This window comes from Cnephaeus nilssonii (assembly GCF_951640355.1).
Source record: "Cnephaeus nilssonii genome assembly, chromosome: 21".
NCBI classification, from domain to species: Eukaryota; Metazoa; Chordata; class Mammalia; order Chiroptera; family Vespertilionidae; genus Cnephaeus; species Cnephaeus nilssonii.
This window is the reverse complement of record NC_137092.1, coordinates 10204304-10222412: the sequence shown is the minus strand read 5'-3', so window position 1 is coordinate 10222412 and position 18109 is coordinate 10204304. Positions and strand designations below refer to the sequence as shown.

The following is an 18109-nucleotide window of genomic DNA, read 5'->3' as shown; positions in this document are numbered from 1 at the left end:
TATAATGAACAGATGCCAGTTTTTACTTTAGTGTGATTTTATTTTTCTTTAAAAAATACAGGAAGAAAAAACAGCAATGACCTATTCATTCAACAAATATTTATTGAACAACTAGAAAAACAATTGAAATAGAGAATGTTGCCCAGCCAGTGTGGCTCAGTGGTTGAGCATCAACCTAAGAACCAGGAGGTCACGGTTCGATTCTAGGTCAGGTGCATGCCTGGGTTGCAGGCTCCATCCCTAGTAGGGGGCGTGCAGGAGGCAGCTGATCAATGATTATCTCTCATTATTGATGTTTCTCTCCCTCCCTCTCCCTTCCTCTCTGAAATCAATTGAAATATATTTTTTACAAAAAGAAATGTACAATGTTAAGGACTTAGTAGAGGTTATCACAGAGCACCACCAGTACCACATAGAGGGGCGCCTAATACAGACTTGGTCGATGGAGGACTCCTAGAGAAAATGTCTCGAAAATGAGCTCTGAAGAATGGGTGGAGGCTAAGGAGGCAAAGGAGAGCAGGCAGGAAGCCCAAAGCAAAGCAAGTGGCTGGGACAATCACAGAAAAGGCTGAGCTCAGGGTGCATGCTGGGGTCAGGGTGGGGCGGTGAGAAATGAGGCTGGCCGGGCTGGCAGAGGCAGGGTCCGGGGAAGCCGCTCCTGGGAGACCATTTCCATGCGAGCAGGGGTCTTTGCTTGTTCTGCACAATGACAGATCCTGGCACATAGGCAAAAGGCCCTGCCCTCGGGAACTTACTATTCTAGTGGGGAGCGAGCCATGAAGACATTTGGGGAAAACATATTCCAGGTGCTTCAAGGATATTTGACGAATAAATGAAGGTGCTGAGTAGCTACTGGAGATCCTAATCAAACTGAAATGTCAGAAATGTATCTCATAAGATTAGAGAGTATTGACTGGAAATGGGGAACCTAATTAGTAATCCAAACAAAGTATAAGAACCTGAGTTAAAAAAAAAAGAAAGAATCTGAGCTAAAGCAGAAATAGTACAGAAGAAAGGGGAGTAAATTCAGAGAATTGATATGAGCAATAATATAATAAAAAGAGCCCCCCCATATAGAAAGGGGGCTGTTGTTTGTATACGTCACCTCCAAATCCCACAACAATCAAGGGAGGATGAGGGGGTTTGGTGTGTTTTTAAAAATTATTACCAAAAGAGAGAGAGAGCTAAGGACCCTGGGCAATAGCAACGTTTAAGAGCCAGGTGGAAGGAAGTGTGGGAAAAAGAAAAGGAGAGGTTAAATCGCGCTATGGCAATCAAGGGAGGACAAGGTTTCAAGGAGAAGAAACTTGTCAGTGTCAAAGCTATAGAAAATTCTCTTAAATAATAACTGAAAAGTATCCGCTGGAGTTAGCAAGGAGGAAGTTATCCGGGACTTGAGCAAAAGCAATTTCAGAGGAACGGTGAGAGCAGAGGCCAGACTGTACTGTTTCGGAGCAAAATGTGAGGGGAGTTAGAGAGCAAGTGGAGACTATTCTGATTAAGAGGTCCAAGACAAACCTGACACGGCTCTCTATTCACTCAGCCTCTGGTGGTACTGATCAAGCACAACGTCCAGTCCAGATCTGCCGGCCTTCCTGATGAGTCGTTCTCCCTTCCTGGCCTTCTTGCCTTGGGGACTCGCCCTGTCTGGGGTTGCAAGAGTGGGCTGAATCCTGCAGACCCCTTGATGGACCTGGCCATTTTCATCAATCCTGTTCCTCCGATTCCATGGCTTTCGTACTTCCCTGGCACTGTTTGCTGCCTGGGGTCCCCAGAAAGATGAAGCAGTACGTGAGCGTAGACTAACACCCTGAACTTTGTTCTGAGCAAGCAGAATCCTTCATCCTTCATCCTTCATCCTCTCCCATGATCTCACTCCATATCACATCTGGTCTCAACAATCCACAAAACCTTCGGCTGAGGGTAGTCCTGTCTGTTCTCCTTTATGTGAGGTCATCGTTCCCTGCCTCTTCAATAACAGGACTCTACTAGAGGCCTCCTGTGAAACACTGGGCTGGTTACCAAGGGCATTTCATATTAATAGATAAGGAATATATGTGTGTATACATGTGAATACAGATGCACATGCATACATTATACACAATAAATAAAAACACCTGCTACTACAATGTAGCACAAACTTGAAAGTGAAAAGTATAAGCAACGAGCTATTGGAGCTCAAATCTGAGGCCTTGAAGTAATAGAAAAAGTTTCAAACAGGCCTGACACAGAAGGAAGGGGAGGTTTAAATAAAGATGAACAAATTCTGCAGAAAAAAATGGGCAAAGACCAAGAAGTGTGCTTAGCAATGTTCAGGGAATAACTAACAGGCCAGTTTTATGGATCTATTAAGGAATCCAGATTTTATCCTGTGGAGATAAGGAGCTACTGACGCTTTTAGAATAAAGGCTGACCATGTACCATGTGTTTACAATTAATTTGGAAAAGCTGTGTAGGATTGCTTGAAAAAAAAGCGGAGGGGAGGGATAATTCGGAGACTATCGTGATACTTGAGGTCAGGATGATCGGGTCCTAAAAGTCTACACAGTAAGGTGTTGGCAGTGAGGATGGAAAGAAATTGGTACCTGCCTGGATATGGAAAAAGATCAAGGAGGCCAGGAGCACTATAAGGTTTCAAGCTGGAGGGAAGGGAGAATGATGATATCCTTGAGAGAATAAAATTCAGAAAGCACAGTTTAGTGAGCAGAAAAGTTCATAGAAGTTTAAAATATGTGGGGCTTAAAGTGATGGGGACACATTTGGGTGCGGAGTTCTAATAGATGGTTGTGACCAAAGCTCAGGGGAGAAGTCAGTACTGAGAGTGTGGACCTGGGAGTCACCTGCATGAGAGAAAAATGCAGAGAGAAAAGGTAGGGGATAAGGTAGGGGAGGGAGGAGGGAGAGTGTGAGAAGCAGCCCAAGAGGTTAGAAGGCCAGGAGAGGAGAGGAGTTCAGAAGTCAAGGCTCAGTGGATAGAGCGTTGGCCTGCGGACTCAAGGGTCCCAGGTTCAATTCCGGTCAAGGGCATGTACCTTGGTTGCGGGCACATACCCAGTAGGGAGTGTGCAGGAGGCGGCTGATCGATGTTTCTCTCTCATGGATGTTTCTAACTCTCTATCCCTCTCCCTTCCTCTCTGTAAAAAATCAATAAAATATATATTTTTTTAAAAAAGAGCAAAAAGGTCTTGAGGGGTTAACCTTGCAACAGAAGAAAGGCAAGCAGGAGGGGTATGAAAGGAGGTATGATAAATCAGGTTTTTAAGTAGAAGGCAAGGGCGTTCTCCAAATAGCTTTGCTTTTCTCAATTAAAGGCTAAATACTTTATCTTAAAAATATTAAACATTTTAAGAACCTGCTGAGATGCGTAACCAACTGGGAAAGGAAAGAAAGAGGTGGTTGGAGTAAAATCTTAGAAAAGGCATTTTAAGGCTGAGTTCAAGTCTTCAGATGTATTACCTTGGGCTGACCACCAGACTTCGCTGAGATTTTCCTCAAAGAATTGTTCAAGGGTTAAACAAGATAATGCTAACGTAAATTATAAAGTACTTCTTAAACAAGAGAAGCTCAGAACACCCACCTGGGAAATGGGATAGGGCATGAATAAGAGATGAAGCATCACCAAGCATCAGGTGAAGGTGAAGTTCAAGCTGGAATATATAGCAAACCCAAGTCTGCACAGTTTGTGTGACTTAACTCCAGCACACCGGGATGGAGAAAGCGGATTCGGAGTCAGGGTAGGTGAAGAAACCTAGGTAAGAATTCTTGTAGGCATGCTTACTTTTGGAAATCACGTGTAATTTTCATATACAAGGTGAGGGCAAAGGTCTTGAGGGGTTTACAGATGAGTATAGAAAAATTATTTTGGTATTATTACTTATTAATTATTGTATTATTTTTCCATACAAACTGTAAACCTACGTTTGCCTCACCCTGTATAAGTGGCATTGGACTCATGGACACGTTGTATCTATTTTGGAAATGGCTAAACATTTCGAATTTTTGTAAATAGTTATTTTTTTTTTCTTCTTCATATTTTGGAGTCGACAAGTTTTTTTTGTTTGTTTGTTTTTCAGATGACCTTATTTTTAAAAGCTTGTGCTCTAGGCACTGTGCCTCGAGTAGCTATGGATAAGGAAGACATCAATGACACAGCTGTTCATTGGGCGCAAATCGATGTAGGGAAGGCCATGAACAAAGCAAATAAGATGGAACCTACTCGACAGGCCTAAGCGACTGGAGACAGAGAGAAGGCGGAGGTGAGGATCTAGTGCTGCCACTTGTGGAGTTTCGGGGAGAGAGATTCCAGATCCCAGGAACAGCAAAGGCCCCACATGGCCGAACCAGGAGACGACTGGTAAGGGCACTAATAAACACAGACATTTTAAGGGGTGTTCAATGAGTCCATCTGCCCCATTAGTTCGTGAGCCCACAAAGGGCTTATTTCTACCCTCCCTGGCATCCTCCACTACCCCATTGTGACCAGTCGCGGGCCCTCCTGGAGGGACTGATAAAAACGGCGGGACAAACCTGCTCCGTTTCTGTTATGCATAACTGTAGCGTCCTGGGCGACAAACACCCAACTCCTTAGGTCATTTTCACCCCAGGCCGTACGGGGTGAAACAGCGGCTTCTCCAGCCCCAGGGGGAGGGGCCCTTCGTCCCAGAAAGTGCCCGGTGCCAGCGAGCCACAGGGGCCCACGAGCGGGCACAGCAGGCCTGAGGGGAAACTTCCGTCGCCACTTCCGGAAACAGGAAAACTTCTCGTCCTACAACTCCCAGCATGCCCGGACTGACTGACAGCTCCACCCACCAATGGAAGGGCCCAGTCTGGGCTTGTGGGACCAACCTGAGAGCGCCAAGGAGGCCATCCCCGAGGCATATCAAGTGGTCCTCTGGCCGCTCTGTCGCCACAGGGATAAAGAGGACAATCCCCGTAAAATGGTGACGCTGGCTCTACTATGCCGCTCACTCCCCACCTTGCTTTTTTTTCCTCCCAGCGAGGCCCGAGCCCTCCCACCGCCCCGCCCTTCAGTTTGGTTCTCCCCTCCCCGCCTGAGTGGACAGGCGATGTGGGATTTCCAAAGCTTATTGGGTGTTGGTGGTGTCAATCTAGAGGGCCTCGGGCCGCCCCTCTCGGACGGTGATTGGACGCTCCTGAGTGGAGGGCTGGGATTGGTGCGAAGAGGGGCCGGAGTCTTTCAGCACCTGGGGTCCAAACCTGGGGAGGCTGCGGCCGCTGAGGAGCTGGTGCGGACTCGCCACGTCCTGGCCCGCTGTGTGCCCTCCCCGCAGGACCGGGTCGGGGGGAGGAGCAGGAGGCCCCCTACCTCATCACGGGGGCTTGGGGGGCGCTTGTCGCGTGTCGGGCGCAGGACCAGTGGGGCGGGAGGGAGGGGTGGGGTAGAGAGGTGCAGGGAGGGGTTCAGGAGGAAGCAGCGAGACTAGTGCCAGACCTAGACCTGGAAGCGCTTCCGGGGAGGATTTGGGGGGCAGAGGCGGGCGTGGGCGTGTCTGGCATGGGATGCCGTGGAAAGGAGGGGGCACTCCTGAGCAGAGCTGTGGGTCCTTCCTCGGAGGAATCCTCTCCCCGTTTGCCCTTTGATTTGCTGGAGAGCGGTTCCCCATGGTCTCTGTTCACGCTCTGGGAGCTTTCTCTTTGGGTGGGCTTAATCAACTACTTCCTTACAGAACTGCCCGGGGCCTTTTCTGATACTGGGCATAAACGTGGGGAATATGTCAGAAAAGAGGAAGCCGCTGCTGGGCTTCATGGGCAAACTCCCCAGTGGGCCTGCCCTTGGGAACTCCGGCAAGACGCACTGCCCTTCGTGCATGGGGCTTTTCCAAGCCCCCAGGCTCCTGCCTTGTTTGCACACAGTTTGCACCACCTGTTTGGAGCAGCTGGAACCCTTCTCAGTAGTGGACATCCGAGGGGGAGACTCTGACACAAGCTCTGAGGGGTCACTATTCCAGGAACTCAAGCCTCCCTGCCTGCAGCCGCAGACCGGCATCCTCTGCCCAGTATGTGATGCTCAGGTGGACCTGCCCATGGGTGGAGTGAAAGCTTTAACCATAGACCACCTGGCCATGAATGATGTGATGCTGGAGAGTCTGCGTGGGGAAGGCCAGGGCCTGGTGTGTGACCTGTGCAGCGACAGGGACGTGGAGAAGAGGTGTCAGACCTGCAAAGCCAACCTCTGCCATTTCTGCTGCCAGGCGCATAGGTAACGACGGGATTACCCCTACCTGGTGTGGCTTGTGAGCAGAGGAGAAAGAGGTGTGGAGACAGACATCCCTCCTTGGTGAGCAGATGGGAAGGAGAGCTTTCTCAAATGCCATGGGAGGTCAAAGAGCCACCGACAATCTGAGAGCAAATACTCTCGAGTGGTAGTATCTTCCTGCAGCCTTAGACAATACCCACAGCAGTAACAGCATCAGAGGCCTGCATAGTCCTTTTTCGTTTGCAAAGCACATTCACGGGGTCCTTGGCTCATCAGTTATTTGTATACTGGGTAATGGTACTGGGTGCTGCTGGAGAAAGAGAATGAATAGAGTAGCATAGCTCAGGCATCCTCAAACTACGGCCCGCGGGCCACATGCGGGTGTTTTTGCCGTTTTGTTTTTTTACTTCAAAATAAGATATGTGCAGTGTGCATAGGAACTTGTTCATAGTTTTTTTTTAACTATAGTCCGGCCCTCCAATGGTCTGAGGGACAGTGAACTGGCCCCCTGTTTAAAAAGTTTGAGGACCCCTGGCATAGCTCCTGCCTCAATCTCATTTGATCCTTGCACCTCTTGTAAAAAAAAAAAAAAAAAAAAAAGAGTATGCACTGCTTCCACCCCTATTTATTGGGGAAACTAGCTCCTCAATATATGACTTGCCACAGCCCCACAGTTGGTAAGTAATATATAACAACTGACTTTTAAATCCAGATTTGCTTTCTGCTAGTCCATGCTGCCTTCCCAGTGTAAGGTGAAGTCACAGGTGCTCATTCCAACACATCAGAATAAAAAATAACCAAGGTTTTATGGTTAGCTTCAGGTAGTTTTTAAGTTCTGCCTTCCATTTATTCTCTGGCCTCACCCACAGAACAAGTTAGTAGTCTTCGGTCTATTTTTAACTTGTAACTCTGACTGTCTTGCTGTCAGTTGAACAGCTGACCCTGTTTTCTCTACAGCCACTCCTCTGCCCCAACAGGCACCATGGCTTCCCAGGGGTTCCCCTGAGTCTCTGGAGAGCTACAGAGAAGAGGAGTTCAAAGAGCTTTGCGTCTGATCATTGATCTTACTCTTTCTAATGTTGATAACTCTTGAGGAAAATTCTAGCTTGCTGCTTTGGGTGATGTAGGCACTGGTCCAAGGAAATGCTCTACCAACACCTTAGATAAAAGCTGAGGGAGACTTCGGGGGCCAGCTGGCTGCTTTTCGGTGGCCCGGGGTTTACCGCTGTGCCATTCGGCTCAGTTGTTTCTTGGGGCTGGGTTTTCACCGTGCTCTCACCTCTAGCTTGCTGGAGGAGGAGGCTGTGGCTCTTGTCTAAACTTGCCAATTTAACTCTTTGGGGAAAGTTCTAAGATGTAGACTTAGTGCCGCAACCTTTTGCAATGCCATGTCCTGAGCCAGAGAGCCCTAGTTTACCATGTATTCTGTACAACAGCCCTCTCAGGTACATGCTATCCCCACTGCACAGGTGAGGGACTGGGATCAGAGAGGATGATGTAGCTATTCAGAGGTTAGAGCGAGGAACTGATCTCAGGTTTGTTTGACGTCAGAGACCATGCTCTTACAACTGCTGGGCTGTTTCCCCACTAGAATGTCCCCTCATTTCCTGTTCCTGACTCTGCTTGCCCCCAGGAGGCAGAAGAGAACGACTTACCACACCATGGTGGACCTCAAAGACCTGAAGGGCTGCAGCCGGATTGGGAAGGCCATTCTGTGTCCTGCTCACCCTGCGGAGGAGCTGAGGCTGTTCTGTGAGCTGTGTGACCAGCCCGTGTGCCGAGACTGCGTGGTGGGGGCGCACCGGGAGCACCCCTGTGACTTCACCAGCAACGTTATCCACAAGCACGGGGACTCCGTGCGGGAGCTCCTCAGAGACACCCAGCCCCGTGTGGAGGCCCTGGAGGAAGCCCTGGCTCAGGTCAAAGGCACAAACAGTGCCCTCCAGCAGCGAGTGGAGGCCGTGGCGGCCGATATCCGGACCTTCTCCGAGGGCTACATCAAGGCCATCGAAGAGCACCGGGACAGGCTGCTGAAGCAGCTGGAAGACTTACGGCTCCAGCAGGAGAACTCCCTGCAGCTGCAGAAGGCACAGCTGGAGCAGCTGCTGGCGGACATGCGCACTGGAGTGGAGTTCACCGAGCACCTGCTGACCAGCGGCACTGACTTGGAGATCCTCATCACCAAGGGGGTGGTAGTGGAGCGGCTCACGAAGCTGAACCAAGTCGAGTACAGCACCCGTCCCAGAGTCAACGATAAGATATGCTTCTCTCCTCAGGAGAAAGCAGGCCGGTGCCGTGGCTATGAAGTTTATGGGGCCATCAATACCAAAGAGGTCGATCCAGCCCAATGTGTCCTTCAAGGAAAAGGTAGGAAAGCACTGCCCGCCGGCACCGAGGGGGCAGTGGGCAGGGACAGGGTGTTTCAAGATGTGTAGCTTTTCAGCGTGGCCTCTGTTCAGCTAGGAGGAGCTCCCTCCTGGCCAGTTTACTAAAGGACAATGACCCCCTTTCTTGCCTTTATCCTTCGATTCGTTCTGGTCAGGGTACAGTTTGCAGGCGTGAGGCTTGGTCCTTTTCCAGTTGAGAAATGTAGTAACCACCTAGGAACTCGAGGATCACGCTCTTTCTATTAGAAGACAAAGCCGAGATGGCAGCCCTCAGAGATAACAGCTGGGGTCCTCAAATTGTTTAAACGGGGCCAGTTTACTGTCCCTCAGACTGTTGGAGGGCCGAACTATAGTTTAAAAAAAACTATGAACAAACTCCTATGCACACTGCACATATCTTATTTTGAAGTAAAAAAACAAAACGGCAAAAACACCTGCATGTGGCCCGCGGGCCGTAGTTTGAGGACGCCTGGATAACAGCATAGACTTCAGGGCAGGTGGACTCTGGAGTGCTCAGAAGGGAGCAGGTTGCTTGGATCAAGTTCTGAAGAGTTTCAGAGGAGGGAGGGAGGGATTATGGTTTACTTTCTAGATCCTTTTTGGTTCCCATTGGCATTTAAAAGAAGACAGTAGGCATTTCACTCAGTAGGGGAAGACAATCATCGACCACAATGTTCTGTTCTAGAAGAAACATGATGTTCACACGTATGTCATAGATCAGCCCTGACAGGAAGGCTGTATCCTGGAGTCCTCCTGACTCGGGCACAGGAACTGGGAACTGTTTGGAGGTCACAGATCCCTTTGAGAATGCTCTTTTCCCAAGAGACACCCACTACCTCGGGCAATTTGAGGAGATTCTTAGACCCTCCATAGACCTCACAGTAGTTCCTGAACCCATTCATCTGACTACTGGACTAGGGGCTGCAGCGATTGGGGGGTGGGGGGTGGATGATTAAACTAACAGAAACAGGTCTGGCGCTTTTTGGGGGGGGGAGGGGATTAACTCAGGCAAGAGGTCCAATTTTTTTTTTTAAGTATTCTATTGTGTCCTTGCTATTGAATATCCCAGCACCTTGGCACGAGCTACCGCATTGTGGAGGCCCTTAGCATGGAGTCCAAGCCCATTCCGGCAGTATCTGCAGCTGAGAAAGGGTAGTGTTGGGGTTACCAGCTGCCCTCCCACGGTCTAGAGGTTTTCTTCTCTGAATACTTAGGCCAATCCTGAATATTTTCAAAAGCTTCTTTGGGGCTGACGTTAATGTCCAGGATCCTGTGACCCAAAAGCAGCTGCTGCGAGAGAACTAGGAGACTCCCAGGAGCATGCGCTGGGAGACAAACGGGAAGAGAAGAAAGGGGACAGGGTGACCACCATGCACAGGAAGCACAACCTTTTGTTCTGGAGAGAAAAAGCAAGATGGTTGTGTGACCTGGGGAGGGAGTCACTGCATCGGCCATGAAGGTGAGGACGGCGCGTTTCTCTTGCAGATCTCCACCGAGCCCGGGAGAGACAGACGGCCTCTTTCACCCTGCTTTGTAAGGACGCAGCGGGAGAGAGCATGGGCAGGGGAGGAGACAACATTCAAGTCGCAGTTGTCCCTAAAGATAAGAAAGACAGGTTTGTACCACACAGTCACATGTCCTGGGTGATGAAACTGGAAGCTTGAAGTAATGGTGGAGTGGTAACGGCAGTGGTTACTATCTGCCTCCCCATGGTGCTACTAAAAATACGACCAATTGGACCAGATGTCTCTTCTGGGCTTTATGCCTATATGCAGTTCTCTCCCAAAGGTCTGATCTGCCTGATTGTCTTCACCCCCAAGCTTTGAATAGAGTGAAAAATAGTCTATATTTGACTGAATGGTGCCCTTCTCAAAATTCAGCCCCACTTGGCTACTGAATGGTACTGGGAGCCGAGCTATGTGGCTCCGGTGAGGGAAGGGAAGGACAATGTACAGGAGGGCACAGCAGAGCCATAAGGTCTTCAAGGAACTCACCCACGCAGCAGATGAAGTCAGCGTTTATTTTGCTTCCCTCTGTTGTGAAATTAGTTTCTGAGACAAGTGGGAGCAGCATCTTGTTTGGGGGACATGTAAAAGTTGATTGAATTTCATGGTGTAGTTTCCATCCTAAAATAGTGGGCAAGGAAGCAGGCTGTGAGAGTGAGTGGCTTTTTGGAACTCTTCTCTCCGTCCAGTCCAGTCCGAACAATGGTGCAAGACAACAAGGATGGGACCTACGGCGTTTCCTACACCCCCAAGGAACCTGGCATCTACAAGGTGTTGGTCTGCGTCAAAGAGCAGCACGTGCAGGTGAGTAAGACCTGTGCGGACGCTTCCCTGAGCTCCTTTCACCTGGCCCTCGTGGGTTCTGTCACCTTCGGATATGGAGTCCTTTCCCATAGCATCCGCTGTACAGAGGGACCGAATAGGATTCTCTTCTTTCTTGCTGTCCTTCCCTTTAGAAATGCCCCAGATTTTGTGACTCATTCTTACCAGAGGATGCTGGTGCCTAAGAATTCTGGAGCCCTGTTTTACCTCTGGGCAGTGATGCTTGTATTTTCTCATTCTCCCAGTTGGCTTGTTGGAACTCTGAATTTGGGAAAGATGCCTTAATCACAGGGGACAATCTACTAGCAGACAAGAATACACACCCAAGAAATATAATCTGGCTCAGGGTTTTCCAGCTTTGCTCAGACGATGACCAGATGGTGGACTTACTGGAATACGATTGGGCGACATACACCCTCTCCTTTCAACTGCCTAGTCATCTGTCTGCTGCCCATGTGATTCTCTGTTGACATATATGCTTAACTGTTACCATGGTTACTATACCACCTCCACAGACAAGTGTAACAGTTTCTGGCTAGAGATTATGAATTTTTAAAAACTTGGGCCATACTCAACATGTCCAGCAGAATCTCTCTGCTGACATTTGAGTAATCAGAGGTTCCCCCCCAACCAGAAATCAACACTGACAGGGACACGAATACATAGAGTCATGACATGTCAGGCCTGTGGTCTGCGTACTAGAAGATTCATTGTTCACTAGCCACACGTTGATTGCCTAACCAGTGTGCCAGAGTGGGTTAAGTGTTTTTGCATACATTTATTTCATTTTTCCTCCGAACCATTTTTAGGTATGGAGATCATCATCTGATTAGACTGAGACACCAAACGTGTCAAAGCGTACAGTACCTGCATAGCAAAACCAGAATTTGACCCCATTTTTTTAAACTCCAAGTTATTTTTAAGATAGATTGTAAATTCTCTAAAGGCAGAGAGACTTAACATCTGAAAGGCTTTAATGTGCCAGACTCTCGACTTTGTACTTTCTGACTGCATGGTTCACATAGGGGTAGGCACATAGCAACACTTACTGAATATTTGTTGCTTAACATAGGCTAGCAACTGGAGAATGGAAGTTATCCTTGAAGGAAAGGGGGCAGGTAGAGTTTCTAACTTGAGAATTATTAACCACGCTCTTAACCTTTCTCCCTTGCAAATCTCTTCACTGTCCCAGAATAAAAGGATAGGTACACAAATATGTCCAGGATGGAGAGGTGGAAGGGAAGGAGGTAGCTCAGTATATGAGGGGAGGACGTGTGAGGCTGAGAAACTGGAGAAAGAATCACAGGATGTCCGGGCCTGTGGTTGTGGCGCTCCACTAATTACCCGAGATTCCTCAAGAACGGAGAAGCTAAGACCGAGTCAGTGGCATGAAAGCACAGGCAGGGTTTACCAGTGTGTCACGTGGTCCAGGTGTTAGGAGGGCAGCGCAGACTCCTGGCTGTCCCTGCCTTTGTATCTGGCCCACCCAGCTAAGCACCCAGCTAGCTCTTGTCCCCTAGTGCTTCCCTCTCAGGGCAGGCCCTGTGACTTACACTCCATTTAGCACATGGGATGCTCAGCACATCCCTGTTGGCTCATACATAAGGTGCTGTTCTTTGCTCTTGGTCTGAACACCGAAGGGCTCGCCATTCACTGTGACCGTGAGGAAAAGGCACCACCCGCACCCAGGCGTGTTTCACTGCTGCACGTTCTGCTCCAGTGGAGGCCAGAAAACAGCTCGCTGTGCCTGTGGGGGCACCATGCCAGGTAAGGAGGGCCAGTCGCTCTTGAAAGTCCTTCCCCTCTGGGACCGTCTCCCAGCAGTGGGAATTAGCACAGACACTACGTTTGGGATATTCCGCCTTAGGCTTTGTTTCTAAGAAATATAGGCTGTGGCCCTGGCTGGTTTGGCTCAGTGGATGGAGCGTGGCCTGTGGACCTCAGGGTCCCAGGTTCGATTCCGGTCAAGGGCACTTACCTTGGTTGCAGGCTCCTCTCTGGCCTGGGCCCTAGCAGGGGGCATGTGGGAGGCAGCCAATCGATGTGTCTCTCTCACATCGAAGTTTCTCTGTCTTCCCCTCTCTCTTCCACTCTCCCTGAGAATCAATGGAGGAATATCCTTGGGTGAGGATTAACAAAACAAAAAGAATATAGTCTGTGGGTACAAGTACCACAGTTCTAAAACTTTCATTTAAAGCTTCTTTGTTCTGAACACTGAAACAGCAAGCTTACAAGTTCTGAGCTCTTTTCATTTTGATACAGTTCACCAATCCCATGAGCCCTGCTTCTCCCTGGAAGCTTGGTTTCCCGTTTCTGCTCTTTCCAGCAACCTGGCAGGATAACAAATGTTAACCCATCCTGTTCCTTTTACTAGTAAAAGGTTAAAGAAGTTCCAAGCGAGGCAGGGATGGGTGCATGGATGATTAAACCAACTGAACCAGGTCTGACTCTTCTCTGGGGAAAGGGGTCAGTCAGCTCAGGCAAGAGATCTAATTGTTTTTAAAAGCATTCTATTGTGTCCTTACTCCAATGGTGGACCTCAAGTGTGGCTTTTGCACCCTTTGCTATAAACATTTTAGGATCTATCTTCTTTTTTATTTCCACTACTCTTTTTAAAATATATATATTTTATTGATTTTTTTACAGAGAGGAAGGGTGAGGGATAGAGAGTTAGAAACATCGATGAGAGAGAAACATCAATCAGCTGCCTCCTCCTGTACACTCCCTACTGGGTATGTGCCCGCAACCAAGGTACATGCCCTTGACTGGAATTGAACCTGGGACCCTTGAGTCCACAGGCCGACGCTCTATCCACTGAGCCAAACTGGTCAGGGCTCCACTACTCTTTTATTTGTATTATTTCAGAATTAAAATCCAAACCAGATCATCTCCTTGAGTTAGCACAATGTTAAAATAACACTCTTCTCAGAACATCAGCTAACCTTAATTGACTTGCTGTCATCAGTCCTGGGAGTCCTCCTGACTATAGGGCCATCTGATAGTTTGTTCCTCTCACTGGGTTTTTGTTAGATGTTTTCACATCCAGGAGTTGGAATGTTGCCAGCTTTAATGTCCATGGGATCTGCTGGACTTCACTCTGATGGTGTTTCCCCCTCTCCTCTTTGTGTGACACAGGTGGGTACCTAGGCTGTGGCCATGGACACAAAGGCCACCCAGGTCGTCCCCACTGGTCATGCTGCGGGAAGTTTACTGAGAAGTCAGAATGCACGTGGACAGGTGGGCAGAGCACAGCAAGGAGTCTCCTCAGGACGGTGGCACTCTGACGGTTTCCTAGGTCAACCCGCTAAAGCTGCGGCCAGCACGGCTTCAGATCACCAGACCCCGGACCTCGATTAATTCTGAAGAAACTGATAGAATTAAACACAAAGTGCCTTACCTAGATGCTCGAGCGCAAATACTTTTTGTGAGTTACTCACTGATGGTATGTGTGGATGGTTGAGCACAAGACGCCACCACTATATGTCAAAGGAGGCTGTCTTCTGTTTCTATGGGTATGAAGGTACCGATGCCATTAAACTTCAAGATCATGGGGACAGTTGCTACTCTTGTCACCAGCTAGTTAATAACAGGAAAGGAGCAAAAGGGAGGGCAGACATTGTAAGCATGGTCATCTGGGCAGCTTCGCCAGGAAGCTGCAATTTCACACTCTCCAGGGACCACCGTTCCATTCCCTGCAGATCACTGGGGGGAGGGGAAGATGGACACATGCACAGTAAAGTCGGGGTGATGCAGGAAAGATGCTTGCCTGTCAGTCAAACCTCGGAACAGAATCCTTGGCTAGAGGGTGAAATCACTGCGAGTGCACAAAATCTTAAGAAGGTTAAACTGAAAGGAATTCTCTCTCTCTCTTTTTTTTAAAAAATATATTTTATTGATTTTTTACAGAGAGGAATAGAGAGGGAAAGTTAGAAACATCGATCAGCTGCCTCCTGCACGCCCCCTACTGGGGATGTGCCTGCAACCAAGGTACCTGCCCTTGACCGGAATCGAACCTGGGACCCTTCAGTCCGCAGGCTGAAGCTCTATCCACTGAGCCAAACCGGTTTCGGCAGGAATTCTCTTTCTTATTCCTCTTGTTTCTTTTGCTTCGTTCCTGCTTCCCTGCACTCTCCCATGTTCCCTCCATAGCCATGTGGCCCTAGTTGCTGTGGCCATGGGACCCCACACGCAATGGACTGCAGCTGGGAATACGAGCTCAGCTAGCCTGATGCTGGATTGGTCTGTGCAAATATGAAGTGGAAATTCTGGACACTGGCTTTAATCTTAGCTCTGCTGAAGACAAAATGGACTTTTTTCTTGGCGGGATAGAGGGAGATGGGACCTTGAAAACTCAGGGGTTTAATTCCACGCCAATAAGTATCCCTCATTCTCCCATGCAAGTCTTAGAAAATTCCTTTTCTGGTTACATTACAAGAAGCCCATTTCCACTGGCAACCAGTGGGGACAGGGAGGACACCCCACCGATAACCTTGTTCCTTACTTTTTGGTAATTAACCTTTTTTTATTTCTCCGAGGTACATTTTATATAGATATTTTCCACAGAAACACACACCTCCTTTTATCGTATCCACTTTTCACTAGCACAATTTCAATGGATTATAATGTGATCTTGCTGTTTAGATGGAAGTCCCCTTCCTCCCCCTCCACACCACGTTCATCTCGTACCCCCAGAGCCTAGAAGATAACTACTTGGTAAGGGCACACAAGTAGTAAGTAGATAAAGGGAAGTGGTGTTGAAATAGAACCTCATACCTTTACTGCAGTCCTGCTCCTGCCAGACAATCACGCTTCTGCTCCACACCTTCCGATGGATTCCCATGGTACTCAGAACAAAGCCAGTCCTTACATCAGCATGTAGGACCCTGCAGGACCTGCTCTCATTCCCTACCTGCCCGCCCCACCGCCCATCACTCTATTGCAGCCACACTGGCCTGCCTGGTGCTCTCAAACCCTCCAAGTACTCTGTCTTGCAGCCTTATCACCCCACCACCACCACCAGGTTTCTGCTTTGTCAAGTGTCTCTTTGGAGAGGACCCTAAGTACATCATATAAAAGAGCAACCCTCCCCTCACCAGGACTCCATGTTACCCTTACTCGGCTTAATCACTATCATATATATTCTATTTGTTTATTGTCTGTCCTCTTATACTAGACTGTAAGCTCTATGAAGGCAGAGATTTGGCATTTATTAACTACTATATTGTCCCTGTGTATTTTACGTTGTTCCTGGCACACAGTAGAGCTTAATCAATATTTTGTTGAATAAAAATGTGATTGATAGAATTTTTAGTCTGGATCTCCTTCATATCTTTTTACAAGCCAGACTTCCCTTCCCCAAACTCCAATATTTGCCATTTAATCAAATACCACTTAGAAAAAAATCTCAGCCTCTCTCAAACACATTGGATAAATTAAATGCACCTTAGGGACCAGCCTTGAATTTTCTAATGACCTCAGACATGTAGGGAATTGCTTGCCACGAAGAAACTTATTGTATTTATATCATTCCCTCTCCCCACTTCCCCCCACGGTCTGTTAATGAATCAGATTTCAGAAATGAGGATAAAAAGCTTATATATTTCAGTTGGAAAGATTTCAATAATTGGATAACACTACCGTAGATGAGCAACAGAAAACTTCTATAATATACCTAGGTTTTGGCCAATGCCCTAGCCCTTAAGCAATATTAATGGCAACAGTTCCATTACAAATATTAAGAAAGTTTGTGCAGGTGGGGGCGGGGGTGTTCCTTGGCCTACACTACAGTGGAATCTACACTCAATTTAATTTAGCTGCCCTGCCAGCTGAGAAACCTGGCAAAGGATGAGTGAGCTGCAGAGCCCAAGACTCCAAGGTAAGGAGAAAAAGAAGCCTGAGCATTTAGGAATTGTCCCCAAGTGTAACAAAGGGCTTCAGAAGTCACCTTTGAGTTGTGAGCACTGAAGCATCCACACGATGCAGTATTATGATGTAAGTTATACCTCTGGTGTTAACAGGTCAGAAAAAAGAGCCCTAATTACAGCCTTCGTCCCCTGGGGTACTGTAACAGGATAAACACCTCGGCTGTCTTGGGTAACAAGCATACACATTACACCTGCCAGCCCACCCATTCTCGAATCTCTGAAGTGCAAGTCGCTCAGCTTCACTCCAGAGCAGAGGCTGTACACCCGTGTGTTAGGTCTGTCTCAGTGAAGAGGCGGTTGGGTGAAGGGAATGCGAATTAAAAGCAGAATAGGGAAGAGGCTTTTCCCTCTTGGCCTTGTTACCTTCTACATACTGATTCCAATTCCTTCATCACTTCCTCGGAGAAGTCTTCCCTAAGCAGGTCAAATCCTAGTTTTTAGCCCCCGCCCCCGCCGCCCAGCTACACAGACCTCTTCATGCGGATCTCACCATTGCACATCACAGTCATCCATGGGGATCTGAGTAACGCCTGTCCCCCTCCTAGACTGTAGCCGCAGGAGGATGGGGATTGGTTTCGGTTTTATGTTTTCAATGCCCAGCAGTGCCTGACACATTTAATATACATTTTTAATTAATGTATAAATAATTAAGCAGTAAGAGTCTTCTCCCCACCTTTTCTTTCACATATAATCTCTACCTACATTCAGATTCAGCTGTAGATTCTGGAAAAAGGGACTCAAGCTAGCAAAGACCCCGTGTAGCTGCACGTGTGTGTCCCCGTTCCTTCCCTAGGGGCTAGTTTTGTCCCCTAGCTACCGAGTCCTGTGGTACTTGGTCTAGAACTGACCCGCACTTCATTTTTATGAAAACATTTTAATCTAAGCTATATGCCTAGGAATTCTAAATTCCTACTATAACTCACTTTGTGACTGCAGTTACGCTTCTTAATTCTGTCTTCTCCTAGGGCTAGATGCTGCATAGCATAGTACAATGTCCCACTTTGTAAACCCAATTCTCTCCAGACATTATGGTAGACAGCAAGACTTCAGACAACCCAAAGGCCACACTGAGCACTGGTGTCTCCATGGTCCTCCCATTAGCACAGGTGAATCTGGCTTCACCTGAGGCCTGCTAACAGCCACTTCATTGGGCAACACAGACCATCAGGGAGGGAACCACCCAGCGCTCCTAATAGTCATTCTACATCACCACTGCTAGAGAAATGGGTCGCGTCCCACAAAGGTATCACTCCA

At 48.2% G+C, this 18109-nt stretch overlaps 1 protein-coding gene and 1 long non-coding RNA gene across 4 annotated transcripts in view; one reads left to right on the top strand and one right to left on the bottom strand.

Moving 5' to 3' along the window:
- The window catches only part of LOC307093202, a 98300-nt gene extending 93471 nt beyond the window's left edge, over positions 1-4829 (bottom strand). For both annotated transcript variants that reach the window (XR_013812946.1, XR_013812947.1), the window contains exon 1: positions 4528-4829. This is a non-coding gene — a long non-coding RNA (uncharacterized lncRNA). The remainder of the gene's footprint in view (positions 1-4527) is intronic.
- A 593-nt stretch (positions 4830-5422) lies between these two features.
- On the top strand, positions 5423-17283 carry TRIM45 (tripartite motif containing 45). 2 transcript variants are annotated; one of them, XM_079760732.1, is made up of 6 exons: positions 5423-6220; positions 7851-8584; positions 10090-10219; positions 10799-10913; positions 12572-12698; positions 14067-17283. In XM_079760732.1, the coding sequence occupies exons 1-6, from the start codon at positions 5733-5735 to the stop codon at positions 14213-14215; spliced, it is 1743 nt and encodes a 580-aa protein (XP_079616858.1). In that variant the 5' UTR covers positions 5423-5732; the 3' UTR covers positions 14216-17283. The 2 variants fall into 2 exon arrangements, with proteins under 2 accessions (XP_079616858.1, XP_079616859.1); XM_079760733.1 differs by having other exon boundaries at positions 5564-6220; positions 12538-12698; positions 14067-14286.
- The last annotated feature ends 826 nt before the right edge of the window (positions 17284-18109 follow it).